The sequence below is a fragment of the Halichoerus grypus genome, chromosome 12 (genome assembly GCF_964656455.1).
Source record: "Halichoerus grypus chromosome 12, mHalGry1.hap1.1, whole genome shotgun sequence".
NCBI lineage: Eukaryota > Metazoa > Chordata > Mammalia > Carnivora > Phocidae > Halichoerus > Halichoerus grypus.
The window spans coordinates 28,303,636-28,319,358 of NC_135723.1; the positions used below are offsets into that span (position 1 = coordinate 28,303,636).

Genomic DNA, 15,723 nt, shown 5'->3' on the forward strand with positions numbered 1-15,723 from the left:
CCTGGATCGAGTCCGGCATCGGGCTCCCTGCTCAGCAGGGAGTCTGCTTCTCCCTCTGACCCTCCCCCCTCTCATGTGCTCTCTCTCATTCTCTCTCTCTCTCAAAAAAATAAATAAAATCTTAAAAAAAAAAAAAGAAGGAGGATGTAATATAGGGTAAGAAGAAGGAAAGCTCACCTCTTCTGGCCTGGAAGATTGCAGACAGGAGTGAGATGTAGGGAAGGCTGCCTGGAAGAAATGTATACGAACATTCTGCTGGGAGAAGCACTCTGCCATAGGACATATGTGTTCCCGCATTTTCTTGCTAGGTATGGCAAGAACGCAAAGCCTTGACTGCACTTACCTGGGCCATTTCTCAGGGTTGTACTGGCAGCAAACAACTTTAAAGGATGATAAAATGTACCCTTCCAGAACAAAGACAAGGCTTAATGGAAAAGCAGCAGATTTCCCAAGATCAGTGTTCTTCAGCTGTGAATCAAACTCATTGGTTGCTCAGTAAACATATGGGCCATTTTCTGTCACGGCCATGGAAATTGGGGGCAAAGGTAACGAGTGCCAACATCATACTCATGCTGCTTGCTATGTTATAGTAAAGTCCTTTGTCTCTGACCTTGAACCCTGTGTCTTCTGGTAGCATCTATAAAGCAGCAACAGGCTACCTTGTTAACTTGAATGTAGGGTCAAATCTTAGGCCTCGACACCTTCTCTCTCTCAGTTGCTTTGAAGCTCTGAAGTACGGAAAAAGGGGTAACAAGGAGAGGTCCCTGTGGGTAGAAGAAACCATATCCCACCTGGAAGAGTTAGAGAAGGCTGCTTTATAAACGACCCATATACCAACTTGGAACAAGGTCTCATCCAAGAAACCTGGTGGCACACTGGGAGATTAGATTTACAGAGGCCTGGACATTAACTCACAACGTACACAGGGGTCTCCTGAGTTGAATCAAATTATACAAGTCCTTGTGGTCATTGTGAAAAGAAGTGAAAGACAGTCAAGTTTGCTGGCCAGTTAACTTACGGGAAGAGTTGGTGTGGTACTCCGGGAGGACTATCTGGGCTAAGCATTTCATGGGGGGCAGAGCCAGATCCCAGTACAACTTAACACCAGAGACTTTGGAGGTGAGATTGAAACATCAAGGCCTTGAGAAAAAAAAAAAATTTAATGGCATCATAATTCAACTTAAGACTCTAGGAGTGACCCTCTAAGGCATGGCTTGGGTATGAAGACACAGTTATTAACAAGGACGCAAGATCACATAGGTCTTCCTTCCCACATAACTCTGGGTACCCTCGAGAGAACTTGGGGAAGACAGTACTTGGCCACCTGAAACACTGAGCATTAGTGTCCAACGAAGACTCTGAACTACCTTAAAGGACTGTCAAACTCATTTCATCATACCAAATTGAAATCAAAAGTGCTAAGGTGCTTTTCCTGATACTTGGATTCTGAGAGCTTGTGAAAAGAGCCAGGCATTGATAAAGAAATCATAGTTTCTCTGCTTATCGGAGTTGTAAAGGGAGTGGATTTGTGGTTCCATTTTGTAACATGCCAGCAGAGGAGGGTAGAAGGTAAAAAATTTAAACAGCTAGGTGTATTTGTTAAGTTCTCTCAGTTGGTATATAGCGTAGAATGTATAAGAGATAATGCAGTTGCCTAGAATGTCATGTTAAGGAATTTTGGCTCTATTCTATACAAAGAATAGAGTCTTTGGAGGGGATTTTCACGAGGGTAATAAGAGATTTAGTGATGTAATTTGGAGAGGTTCCCTCAATTAAAATATACACATCCACACATATAAGTATAAACAATTGGAAGGAAGATGACATGAGGCAGGAGACTGGTACTGAAAGCCTGAATTAGGGCAGTCCCTTGGTGCAGAGATCTTTTTCAAAAAAGATTTATTTATTTATTTGAGAGAGAGAGAGAGAAAAAACAAGCGGTAGGGGGAAGGGGCAGAGAGAGAGGGAGAGAATCTCAAGCAGACTCCCTGCTAAGCAGGGAGCCTGATTCGGGGCTCAATCTCAGGACCCTGAGATCATGACCTAGCTGAAATTAAGTGTTGGCTGCTTAACCGACTGAGCCACCCAGGTGCCCTGGCGCAGATAATTTTTACATAATAGAGAGAGAGCCTTGCACCGAACCAAATACAGTATCTACCACATCCCTCAAATGCAGTAGATGAACTGATATATGTAGCAAAAGAAATAGTGATCTCCTCCGTAAAGTGCTTCAGTTTTTCATTTATGTATTCTCTGAAAACATTTTATAGTATTTTTTCTGCTATGTGGAGCTATATCATAAAATGTGGTAAAATGAACGCAATTTTAAGTCTCCTGCTTAGAAATGCTTTGACTGCTAGTCTACATATAGATGTGACAAACCGGAATAAATAAATTCACAGAGTTCCAATGTGTGTCCTCTTTAAACAGAATTAATTCGTTGAAGAAATGACACATTCTCACATATAAAAATAAACTCTAAGCTAATTTTCAGATTGTTACCAAGAATATATGTGCAATATCACTCCTGATAGAGTAAAACTGATACAGCAAACATCCATTTCTGCACACATTTTAGGGACTAGTTTATATTTGACATATTGTTCCATTTATTATAATAGTCTGGTTAATAAAAAAAACATGATACTCATATAGGCATTTCATATTTAAGAAGATGACATTCCCAAAAAAGATATTAGCACAAGGATTATTTTGCCTGTAATTAAATCTTTGAGGACTGAGACGACATTTTATGATGACGTAACAAGAAAACTGTTCACAAAGGGGCAGGTTGCACTCCTCTGCAAACTAATTTGGCAACTCAAAAATGTACTTGAGCTAAGGAAATCATGTTGCAAACTGCGACTGGATTATTTTGAGGGACTGTAAGAATCTGCAACTGATATGTCCCTGAAAGACTTCACCTATATAACGAGCCTGAGTTCCGCTCTGTGAGAGCAAAGGACACAGTCTGGAAAGCGGGAGGAGGAAGGCCCCGGGGCATCTGGGAACTCAGGAAGCGGATGAGAGAAGTGGAGAGCTGACCTGAAGCGGATGAGAGAAAGCGTTTTTAAACTATCCCTTTTCCTGAATAAAGGGCAAAAAACTATAGGGGAAAATGGCCTAAAACATCTTTTTAGTTCCTATTTTCTTTTTTCTTACGCCTAGGGGCACATTCTTCTTTGTTATTTAAGTCTCTCAACCAAGGCCTGAACTTTCTCTTCAAGTGTTCCATTCTAAAGAAGCCAAGTAGCTTCTTTCCTCCCCTGGTTTCCTTCCCCACCTCCACCCCATCAAACATGTCATTTTAACAGTTCAGGTGACCCCAAATGGCTTTTAGCTGGTTGACTGATACTGCTTATGTGAATTCTAGCCCACTCAATTCTACAACAGTGATTAGCATTTTGAAGAAGCTTGCTGGATAAATCAAAGACTTCTTTATCTGACAGAATTTTTTGAGATGAGACTGAAAGACTTTCATATATACAAAATGTTGCACACTCAACAGGGGTATATCACTAAGTCTGGTAGGTCATTGTGACTCAGCCAACGTAAAATTTCTATAGCTTATTGTCTTCATCAAAAGGTGCCAACGCCAGGGCGCCTGGGTGGCTCAGTCGGTTGAGTGTCTGACTCTTGGTTTCAGCTCAGGTCATGATCCCAGGGTCAAGATCTCGAGCCACGTGTTGGGCTCTGTGCTGAGCCTGGAGCCTGCTTAAAACATTCTCTCTTTCCGGGGCACCTGGGTGACTCAGTCATTAAGCGTCTGCCTTTGGCTCAGGTCATGATCCCAGGGTCCTGGGATGGAGCCCCGCATCAGGCTCCCTGCTCAGCGGGAAGCCTGCTTCTCCCTCTCCCACTCCCCCTGCTTGTGTTCCCTCTCTCACTGTGTCTCTCCCTGTCAAATAAATAAATAAAACTTAAAAAAAAAAAAAAAGATTCTCTCTCTCCTTCTCCCTCTGCCCCTTCCTGCTCACAATCTCTTTCTCTCTCTAGAAAAAAACAAAAGGGTGGAAAAAAGGTGTCAAAGTAATTCACTGGGGGAATCATATTTTCAACAAATGGTAGAAATGGTTGGGAATAGTTGAATAGCTATATACAGAGAAAGAAATCCTGGCACGTACTTCACAGCACACACAAAACTAATTTCAAATGGATACATATCTAAATATAAGAGCTAAAGCTATAAAACCTCTAGAAGAAAATATTGGAGAAAATTTTATTAACCTTGTGTTTGGCAAAAATTTCTTAAATTCAACACAAAAAACCTGAAGTGTCAAAAACTGGACTTAGTAAAAATGTTTGCTGCTAAGACATTGTTATCAAAATGAACGTAAACACCCAGAAGACTGAAATATTTACAAAATCTATATGTAACAAAGGCTGTGTATCTAAAATATATAAAGACCTCTTACAACTTAATGAGAAGAGAAACAACCAAATATAAATGGGCAAAATATTTGAACAGTCATGTCCCCCAAAAAGACATATGGATAATAAATAGCACATGAAAAGATGCTCAACATCATCAGTCACTGGGCAAATGCAAATGAAAACCACAGTGAGATACCAGGGCACACCTAGTGGTCTGAGCAAAAAATTGAAAAGACTGAATGTACCAAGTGTTAGTAAAGATTCGGGGGAAATGGAGCTCTCGTACACTACTTGTGGAAACATAAAATTGTACAATCACTTTGGAAAACAATTCTTTAAAAGTTAAATAGACACCAACGGCACAATCTAGAAACTCCATTCCTAGGTTTCTACTCAAGAGAAATAAGTGGCTATATTCATCAGAGTCTTGCGCAGGAGTGTTCAAAGCAGTTTTATTTGTAATATCTGAAAACTTGAACAACAAAAAAGTCCATCACATACTTGTATATCCACCACAGTGGAATACTACTTGGTAATAAAAAGGAACAAATCATTGAGACATTCGACAACTGGGCAGAATGTGAAAATAATTATGCTTAGTGAATTAAGCTAGACAAATAGAGGATATACTGTATTGTTTACACTTACAGAGTTCTAGAAAACATAAACTACTCTATAGTGTCATAAAACAGACAAGTGGTTGCCTGGGCAAGGGGATGGGTGGAGAGAGAGAAATAAATTTAAAAGGGTCATGAGGACATGTTGGGGGTAATAGATACATTCATTATCTTGATTGTGGTAGTTTCACAGATGTGTGTATATATATATAAACCTCACCAAACTGCACACTTTAAAAATGTACAGTTTATTTTACATCAACTATGTGTCAATAAAGCTTTAAAAATAACAGTTTAAAGATAAAGTAGTTTGGCCTCCATACTAAAGAGTGTGATTTTTCTCTGCAAGTACTTGAACACAGTCTTTGGAAAAGACATCCCATTTTATAGGATCGAACAATGTTATAAATGGTAAGTATTCCAAAATCATCTGGTCCAATCACTTCATTTTACATATTTGGTAGCCAAAATATATTTTACGTATTTGGAAGCAGAGAAACTAAATGGTTTTTCTAAGTTATCTGTCACCATGAGAACTACAGTCCTGTTCTGCTGGCTTAGGCTAGGATACCTTTCACACACTGCTGTAGTTTTTTGCTGTACTGTCCATAAGACCACATTTCCTAATATGAACAGTGACAAAACTGACAAGGAACAGACATTCCAAGAATGCTCCAAAAGTGTCTCTGCTTCTGCCATCTGTTCTTTAAGAACTGCGTGATAAGAAAAAATGTGCTGTCCTTTTATGTCTTATAAAATGTAAATTCTGAATACTTCTTTTTGTGTCAATATTTTACCCTTTTGCTTCAATTATGTAAAATGAATCTTTATCCACGGTTAACATATTTTCAGAAGGCTTGCTTGCCCAAATACTACTTTCTCATAAACTACTGTAGCAAAAGTTCAAACACGCAGAATTTACTGACAAAGTAATAGACTTTTTATTTTTTTATTTTTTTAACATTGCCTGAATATAATGTTTTGCCAAAATTTGGATTTTTAAGTAGAATGTTAAATCTCTAAATTGCCGGTTCAGGAGGGTGGATGAGTTCCTTGCCTGTCCCACACCAGTGTTACTAATTTTAATTTAAACTTTTCTATCTACTTGTTGTTGCCACAGCCCATGAGGTCTGTAGCAGATGATGCCTTTTTTCTACTCAACAACTCTCTTTCCCACTGTCTTTTTTTCTTACAGGTATGCTGGTCTGCTAGCGCAGGGTTAGAAACTACCTTTCCCAGATTCCCTTATGTGGGTGCTGACGCAATCCTGGTGTGGAAGTCTTCTAGAGGCTTTGGAGTGGTTGGGTTGGGGATGGATAGATAATCTGCCCCTGAGTATTGCCTTTAGCATCTTTTGTGAAAAAAATAGATGCTAGACCATCTGCCTGAGGACAAAGTCAATGCCCAGGATAGCAGAGGAGAGAGATGGAAATTACCTGAGCCATTTAGGAATCCAGAGAGTGGGATGGAGAGCTCACATGGCCAAATGTAAACTCAAAGAGGGCAACACCAAGAGCTATAGAATATTCCCCGGCCCTTAAAACCTAATGGAGGTGGCCCTGCTGAATTATGAAACTGCTTTGGATGGCGACTCCATTTTACCTACCATTTTTCCTCTGTTCGAACCAGAATATCTGTAAACTATTAGCCTTTGTCTGTCCCATCATTGTATGTTGGAAGCAGACAACTGATTGCTTTAGTTTCACAGAACCACAGAGACAAAGAAATTGTGCCCTAGGGGTATGTGAAGGATTACACCAAGAATCTCATCTGCACCTGATTTAGAAGACAGATGATAAGATTTGGGACTTTTCAGCTGATGCTGTAAAAGAAAGAGAACTTTGGGGACCTTGAGATGGGATAAATGTAATTTGCATTTGGGAAGAATGTAAATTTGGGGGGGGGCAGGGAATGGACTGTGGTGCTCCAAATATGGCCACATCCTAATCCCCAGAACCTGAATATACTTGTGTTCTGTGGCAAAAAGGACTTTGCAGAGGTAATTAAGGTAATAAATCTTTAAACAGAGAGATTAGCCTGGATTATCTGGGTGGATCCAATCTAATCATACTAACCATAAAAGCAGAGAAATTTCTCCAGTCGGAGGCAGAAAAATGCAGCAGAGAGTCGGAGATTCCACGCCTGAGAAGGACTTAACAGTCCATTGCTGGCACTGAATATGGAGGGCAGGGGGCAGGGATCTCAGTCCTAGAACCCCAAGGAACAGAATTCTCCCAATTACCTGGATGAGCTTGAAAGTGAGTTCTTTCCAAAGCCCAGGCAGCTGGTGCATTGGTGTTGGTCTGTTGGGATCTTAAGTAGGGAATCCAGCTGAGCATACACCTTGATTTCTGACTTATAAAAATCACAAGATAATAAATTTGAGTTGTTTTGTGCTGCTTAAAACCAACCAACAAACGTGGAAAAGAAGAAACTCTTCAACTATTTTTGTTTGTTTCTTCAACTATTCTTTCAAATTAGATTGAATTCATGAAATCATCTCCAAGGGATCATTCTACTTGTCACGAGCTTTTGTTGGTTGAAAGTGGAGTTTATCATTTTCTTTTCTCCTTCCCCAGGAACCTATTCTGATCCACAGAGAAGAAATCACCTACAATTTGGAAAACATAAGCCAGCAGTCATCATAGTTGAGAGGCCATTTTTCCCACATATCACTGTATTCTTAACTTTAGATCTTTTCAGATGTCTTGGAATATTTGTCTATAGGCTCATTTTGCATGTTTCTGTTTATGCTGAGTCTCTCCACCTTTCTCTGCTTTCCTTCAAGTATTAGTTAGGTCAGGCTGGTGTAAGAAAATATCACAGCCTGGGTGGCTTAAACAGCCAACGTTTACTTCTCACAGTTCTGGAGGCTGGGAAGTCCAAGTTCAAGGTAAGGTCCTGGTTGGTTTGCTTCCTAGTAAGAGCTTTCTTCCTGTCTCGCAGACAGCCACCTTTCTGCTGTCTCTACTGTCTCTTTTCTGTTAAATTATTTTCTCTTTCCACATATCAAATACCATTGCTTCTTCTCCGAATTCAAGTGTGCTTTTCAAAGCCATCGTGACCAGAAGACTCAAGATTCGTAATTGCAAGTACACTCCACAACATTCCAAACACTTGAAATACACTTTCAAAGCTGGACGCTGAGTGTGTTTCAAGTTGCATCAAGTGAAAAATAGGATTTGCAATTTTTCCAATCAAAGCTGTAAACACGTTCTCAGAACAAATACAACTCAATTTTTCTTTATTTGTGTAACTTAATGGCGTTCTTAATATTTCTACACTTTAGGAAACACCCGATGCAGTGTCTGGCATATAGTTTTTGAATAAAAAAAAAAAATGGGTGCATGCTTTTGTTCCCTTGAATAACAGGTAAGAGAGTCCTAGTGACCATAACTGTTTCTCCACATTCCCTGGACTAATGACTGAGTAAATATCGAAAGAGCAGTTTCAATGGGTTCATCAAGTACTGCACTAACACTAGGCCCCGTATCATATAGGAATGCAAGTCTGAAACAAGTGGAAACAGTTATCATTAATGGCACCATCATATCATGAAGCTGCCAGAAACACCATCCCGAAGCGAAGCGTATGCCAAATTCCTGCTTTAAAACATGGTGACTAATTACTGACCCAAACAACAAAATCTGCCTTGGAAACAAAATTCCCAAAGAGATTCATTTAACATCAAATCTCATTTAAATGACCTCTAATAGAAATAGCAGAGAAAACAGCAATTTACATATATTAAGGTAGCTGTTGAGGCCTGCAAAAATTGTAAACATCCTACTAGTTACCATTACAAAAGCATTCATTACCCCTATCTCTTATCTGGATGATGCAGCTTTGAAAGGAATTTCTGGCTGCTGGTTCTAGAAACATGATGTGGCAAAAATAAGCCCAAATGCTGCAAGGAAATGCGATGAGTGGACGTTTTCCCCCTTAAGGAAGTTGACTTACGAATTTCCAAAAAAAAAAGGGAATTGAATGCTTTTTCTAACTTCTTAAAGAAAACCAGCGCTCGCCTAGCACAGTATGTTTACATGCAGGCTTTGACACAAAACTTTTGAGTTTAACTGGCACGACCTTAGAAAACACTCCTCGGACAGCACGTGAGGGTTTAGCAAATATTTATTTCTTTAGCATCGAAGTTGAACTAAATAGAAATTGTACATAACAGTACAGGCAAAGGATGCAGTGCTGAGTGGCAGATCCATGTGATAGAGAGACAGACACACTGTCAACGGTCTTCGGACCTCACCACCAGATGGTAAGTCTCAGAGGGCTTATAATCGGTGACAAGAAGTAAGAAAGCACATGCTGTTTTGGACCCGGGCAAATAAAAGGGAGCCAGAGAGGCAAGAACCCCCCCTCCCCCCATATAGTTCTCTAGCTTATAACTAAGCCATTTAAACACAAACAGAACACATCCAATTGTAATGAAAGCCAAAATATAACGCTCTCTTCCCAAGAAAAAATAAACATACCAGCTTAAATAACACACTACAATCAAAACAGTGTTCGTGGAAAGTCTATTATTTATAACTGAGTCAAAGGCAACAGTTGTTGGCCTGAAAAATGAGCACTGCTCTTGAAATAAGTAACTTGGATGCGATACTCTGCTGTAAGAACAAGAACACGGGCTCCTTACTGTCGGCATCGCTGTGGCACTTTCTCCTGGGAGCTCAAATACCTACCCAATCCCAAGCGGTTTTCTTAATGTATCTGGCAGGCTAAAGACAACTCATTTTTAAGGACAACAGCTGCTGTGTTTGTTTCATGCTTAACACCAACACGCAGAACTATTATTGTATTTTACAAATTTTACAAATGTTCAGAGTCGCTCTGAAGATTTACAAAGACCTACACCCTATAGCAAATATTAAACACTCAATAAAGACATCCTAAGTGTGTAACTAATTTGGGGAAAGAAAAACACTCTAAAGTATATACACAACTGCCGTTTACTAAACAGGCAAAGACCTTCTGTTCCCTTTTTTTTTCCCCCTAGAACTCTTCTTAGTATTTATTTCCACTTTAATCCCTGTTTCTCCAAGTTAATAGCTTTGCACTGAAATATTCAGCAATAAACACAAAGGGAAAAAATAGCAATGTACAATGTTAGACATGGAAGAGACCTTACAATTCCTGAAGTAAAACCTCTTCAAGGTGTTAGCAAGGTGACCTCCTTGCTAACAAATCTACATCTCTAGCTCAGTAGGGGTGATGTAGAACTGAAAGAGGAGATGTACACTGTTTTATATCAAGGCTCATTCTATTCCCAAGACCTCTTCCTTCACAGAGGATAACACAGCGGAGGTCTGAAGAAGCAGGAGACTGATCCTATACACAGGTGCCTCTTTGAATCTAGGATGGGTGTTATGGTTCTTTCTCAGCATAATGTTTGTTCCTCAGCTTAATGTTTCTGAAAATGGACATAGCACGATTTCTCTTCCCCAGGTCTATCTATGACTGGGGAAAATGTGGTGGGTCAGGGCAGACTCTTAATTCCTCCCTGTCTTGAAGGTAGCTAAGCTTGTGTCCTTCCTGAGTTCGAGAAAAAGAGGATAAATCTGGTCAATCCATTTGTGATTTTCTAAGCCTGGACATTTCTCAAAGGAGATCCTGAATTTGAATTCTGACAGAACAAAAGACGGGGAATACGTTTTATAGTATGTTTCAGATTCTTACTAGTCATCTCATTTTACTTGAACAGCTTCAAGGTATATTTAATTCTTAAGGCTTATATCATAGAAAAGTTACTCTCCTCAGTCTTATCTCTTCAGTTAGACAATATTTGAGTTCACAATTGACATCACTATAATCATTGTTACCAACTGCTTGTGTATGTTATTAGGATTAAAATGGCAACAACGTATGTGCTATCTGCCTTACTTAAAAAAAAATCTGAATACAAGAGAAAAATCTCTTTCCCTTTTCTTGTTTAATGGCAGAATATTTTCAACAAATTGTGCTTTATTGACTTATCTGTTCGCTTTGAGTGTTTCAGACATAAGCTTTGCTAAAGACCCTGTGATCCGTGGTTATGGTTCTATTTCTCCACACTGGGCAGGATTTTACTGATATGATATATATGCTGTTTTCAGTTAATATTGGTGGGCAGCAATGACCTCCAGTGGATTCATGGGCAAATAGCAACTGGGTTTTACAGAGAATGTTAATTTTCAAAATATTTCTACCCTTTAGACCTTTTGGAGCTTGGTGGCTTAACAATGAACTTTTAAACTTTTTAAAAACATTTATGTATTTCTTAATTTTCAAATGAAATTGCAAGCCATTATAAGTTATCAACACCTGAACTTTCTTAATTATATACCCTATAAGCCAATTTTGAAAACTGAAATATTTAAAGTTAACATTTAAATAACTATTCATAATTGTTTTCATGTGTAATTCACTTGCTTTTAATTTTTATTTAAATGAAAAGTATCAACAAAACTTCATATTTTAGAAAGGTAATCGCTAAATAAAAAGGAGAAGGAAAGACTTCAAGAAATAAGCGTTCTCAAAAATAAAAACTTTGATACTATTTAGAAAGGGAAAAGTGCTCTAGACACGGTAGTTAAATGAACTCATGAAACATATTTCTTATTTAACATAAAATAGGAAAATTTGACATCTGAGAGCAAACTGCTTTAACATTTTTAAAATAATAAATGTATGTTTCTGGAGTATCTTTTATATTTCAGGGAAGAGTATTTAGAAGGCATAAAATTTAAGTTTCAATAGAGCTTCGGTGCTGTAATATCTTCATTTTTGGCTTGTGAGGTAATAAATTATTCATAAACACATTATCTCCATCTTAAAGCATGACATAAGCATTAAGACATTTTTATTTAAGGTTTTTTTTTCTGAAAATGGACAAGATGTATTAACAGAAACTGTTCAAATCTTTACTAGACAATCTGTAAAAAGAGAAAAAAGAGAATATACTTTTTCTACCGCAAGAGGGCAGCAAAAACTTTTTCAAAAAGTTAGACTTCCAACTACATCTTTTTTGGAGCTTTTTTTTTTTTTTAATAAGTTACCTTAACTTCATTCTTTATTCAGTGGAGTGAAATTGAAAGGACGTGTTTTCATCATGAAACATAACTATAGTGAATGGGGTTGAATGAATGTTTTGTGAAGGGCACGAGCCTCAAGGTGACCACAGTTTTTCTTTCATGGTTTACAGTAACTACAACACACCTGCTTCATAAAACACATAGCTTAGATACTAACACGAGAATTCTTAAAAAGTACAGACAGTTCATATGAGAACATTAAAGTATCTGATATTCTGTATATTTTACATCGTGGTGGAAAGGTAGAATTCGGAAAGATTAAAACATATATTTAATTTTTTCCATGCTTCTTAGAATCTCTGCTTTTTCATCAATACTCCAAGAATCCTAAGTCTCCCAAGGGTAAAATAATAATTGCCAAGGAAAAGCAGCCAAGTACTCAAAACTACAGCTATGGTCACTTTTTGGTAAACAGAGTGGGAAGCCACTGAGGAATATACTTGTTTAGAAAAATTAGTTAATTTTACGAGATTTTTAACCAGTCAAATGAGTATGTAGAATAATTTATCATAATACCTTCACAGTCATTTCTGTGTTACAGAACTCTTTTAAGCAATATAAAGAAGTCAAATGGTTTCTCTTCGTTGTTGTTGTTGTTGTCTATTTGTTTTCGGTTCCAAACAGAAACTCTCCAGAAGCCAATAGATGGTTTCACCCCATCAGGAGTCCAGTGCATGTCTGGGCAGGCGGTAGCGCTCAGCTTTGGGACGCAGCTTCTTTTCCTGTGGGTTGGCATATTTCCACTTGGAAGGCGACATTTTAAGCTTTTTCCTCTTCTTATCTGTGCACCAGACCTTTTCACAGTATTCTTCCACTCTCTGGAAGTTGCTATAACCAATCAGCTGCAAGAATTCCTTGTACCAGGGTTTTGCCCCGTGTGGGATGCTACTCTGGGCAGGACAGGGCATCTTGTGAGGCCCGTCCTCTTCATAGTCTTTGTGAAACATTTCCTCTACTCTCTCCTCTTCCACTACCTCCAGGGTAATTTTACGGACGGTATGGACAAAACCGTGCTCTACTGTCTGGCAAAAATAGGTCCCAGCATCCATTTTGCGTACCCTGAGGAAGAGTAAACCGAGGTCCATCTTAACCACTCTGTCATCTGTCTTCACCTGCAAGAACAAGAAAATTAATGGCACTGGAGCATTATTCAGGAGAGGACACCAACCTAGAAACCCTTTCACTATCTGTCTTGAGTCTCTTTAAATTTTTGTTATCCCATGATGAAATCCTGAGAGTCATAGCTGCGTCTGAGAGCAACCAAGCGAGAAGGACGAATTAAATCAGGTGTGTGTATGTTGAACTTACTTGCATTTGAGATCACTTCATATTGATGATTTTAGGGTCATTTCACATCAATATTGCTAAGAGCAGAGTGAGAGAGGTTTCTCCCTAATGATTTCAATTAATCATTAGAAAAAACCATCTAGTTCAGTATAGCACTCAAAATTAGGGTGAAGTGAAGATCTGTCAAGTTTATTTAACTTTTTCTTAGCCGACAGCACAAATGCCATTTCTCACACTATTAGTTCAGGGGTTCTTACTCCTTCCAGATCACAAAGACCAGTGTCTCTATAAGGACGTCTGTTAAGAGATCTGGGATACCTTCACTCTCTTTCCTTATGAACAAAGAAACAAAAATTCACCCATTCATTAATGAAGTGAGCATTCCTTATATTTCTACAAGGCTTTCTACTTAACAGAGAATTAAAAATAAGCCAGAAAAATCCATAATCTGCTCTGAAGAATCTCATGCTCCAGTAAATATTAGGATTGCACATAACTTCAGTGCTCAAATATCTTTTTACGTTAGTGACATAATAAATTATGCACATGACTTCTATAAATAAATACAATTGAAGGTGAGAAGAGCACAATAAGGCTTTTGAAAAATACAGCTCATATGAGAAACGGTGAGTCTATGATTCGACATGGACAAAGCTAGATTCAAACACGGGCACCACTGTCTACTAATAGTGAGATCTAGGGCATTTACGTATATTCTTTGCCTTAGTTTTCTTCGTAAAAATGGAGCTAAGCCTACTGTCACTTGAACGACTGTTGTGAAATTTAAATAAAATAACCTACGTGAGAACACTTTGTACGGCGCTACCAGGACTCACCTCCTCTCCCTTTCCTATATATAGTCTCCCACCTAAAAACAAACCGGGAGGTGTTTTCAGGGGCCTAGCACCATACCATGGTGCTATGAAGCTGATTCCCACTATCCTGGCTAACTTGGCCCTTGAGAATACAAAACGAAAGCAATATTCACCTTTGCCAATATACAAGGGGCAGACTAACAACCACAACCACCCTGGCAGTAAAGGCCATTGAGACAAGCACGTTTTGGTCCCGGGGCAGGTCCTGGCCAGGCCTGCCGCGTTCAGCTCTCCTGAGCCTGCGTCAGATCCAGCGTGTCTGAAGTTACAGTGTGCACTACACATGAGTGTATATGATTGTATAATCTGTGAATCATGTGGCAAAATAGCATCGGCCGTGTGGTCAGAGACCACGTCTCACATAGGCACGTTAAGATAAATTCTGAGGCTCTCAGAGGGTTTTTTTTTTTCCCTTTCTTTTTTTGCCAGCCATAGAAGGTAAAGTAATTACTCAGCCGCTCCAGAGTGACATAGTTGGATGAAGGGGCTCCTTAAGTCCTTGCCAGGGGCTTCCCTTGACTTGGCAGGACCATGTCCAAGTAGGCAGAATGCTAGCGCCATGAACTCAAGAAGTTCTCTCGTGAGAAAGTGGGAAGAGGCGTCCACCAAAACCATCGTCGCTACATCAAACCACCGCTTATCTGTTGACAGGTTTTGCCGAGGAGGTGTCGTGGACACCTGCCACAGGCAGCAACTCAAGTGACTTGGTGTCCCTGTTCATGCTCACCACTACTTTCTCCATAAATTTATCACATGCTTTGGATGATTCTGACTCTGAGGCTCAGCCTCCATTGTTTTTAAACTTGTGGCTCCATGTGACATAGAGGGACCCACCTTCTTAAACATTTTTTTTTCTTTCCCTGTCTGGTACACGCCATTTTACTGTCCTGGTTCTCTCCTTGGTTCCTTCTTGGTCTCTTCTGTAGATTTCTCCTTCCCTCTAGGGCACAATCCTCCATCCTTCCTTGATCTCATGTTTTATTTGCATTCATTTGGTAACTCGTCTATTTCCTCATTTCAGTGAGCTTCCCTAAGACAGTGTGTCTTACACAGCGATCATCCATTGTTTTGAGTTTCCTGTTAATTACAGAACACTGACCGAAACTTACATGAGCCTTCATTATTTACAACCCAGTGTCTCTCCTTGCAAACTGCACTCCCCGCTTTACTAATTCCTTATTCCTGACAATTACATTATTATTCTTCTAGTCCCTCTATCCTCATGTGTTGTTCTACTTCTTTCTCATTATTATGCCCTCATACCTACTACATCACACATTCCCATCAACATTTCTTCTGTGGTGATGGTGGGAAACATTCATTCCATTTCACTATTTTCCCACAGCGTTAGATTCTCATACTTTGTGACTGATTCTTCGACCTTGCCTCATGGTAGACTCCTCCCGAATCTTCCTTCTTTCTCTGTCTGCCATTATGCCCAGCTTGATTCTGTTTCACGACCCAAGGTGTTGTACCTGTCTAGAG

The 15,723-nt window shown here is 39.2% G+C and overlaps 1 protein-coding gene across 2 annotated transcripts in view; it reads right to left on the minus strand.

Annotated features, from left to right (window-relative positions):
- Positions 1 to 9,104: 9,104 nt before the first annotated feature.
- Positions 9,105 to 15,723, minus strand: part of SEMA3E (semaphorin 3E) — a 246,189-nt gene continuing 239,570 nt past the window's right edge. For both annotated transcript variants that reach the window (XM_078060095.1, XM_036107927.2), the window contains exon 17: positions 9,105 to 13,188. In XM_078060095.1, coding sequence (XP_077916221.1) covers positions 12,736 to 13,188 — 453 coding nt within the window. In that variant the 3' untranslated portion in view covers positions 9,105 to 12,735. The remainder of the gene's footprint in view (positions 13,189 to 15,723) is intronic.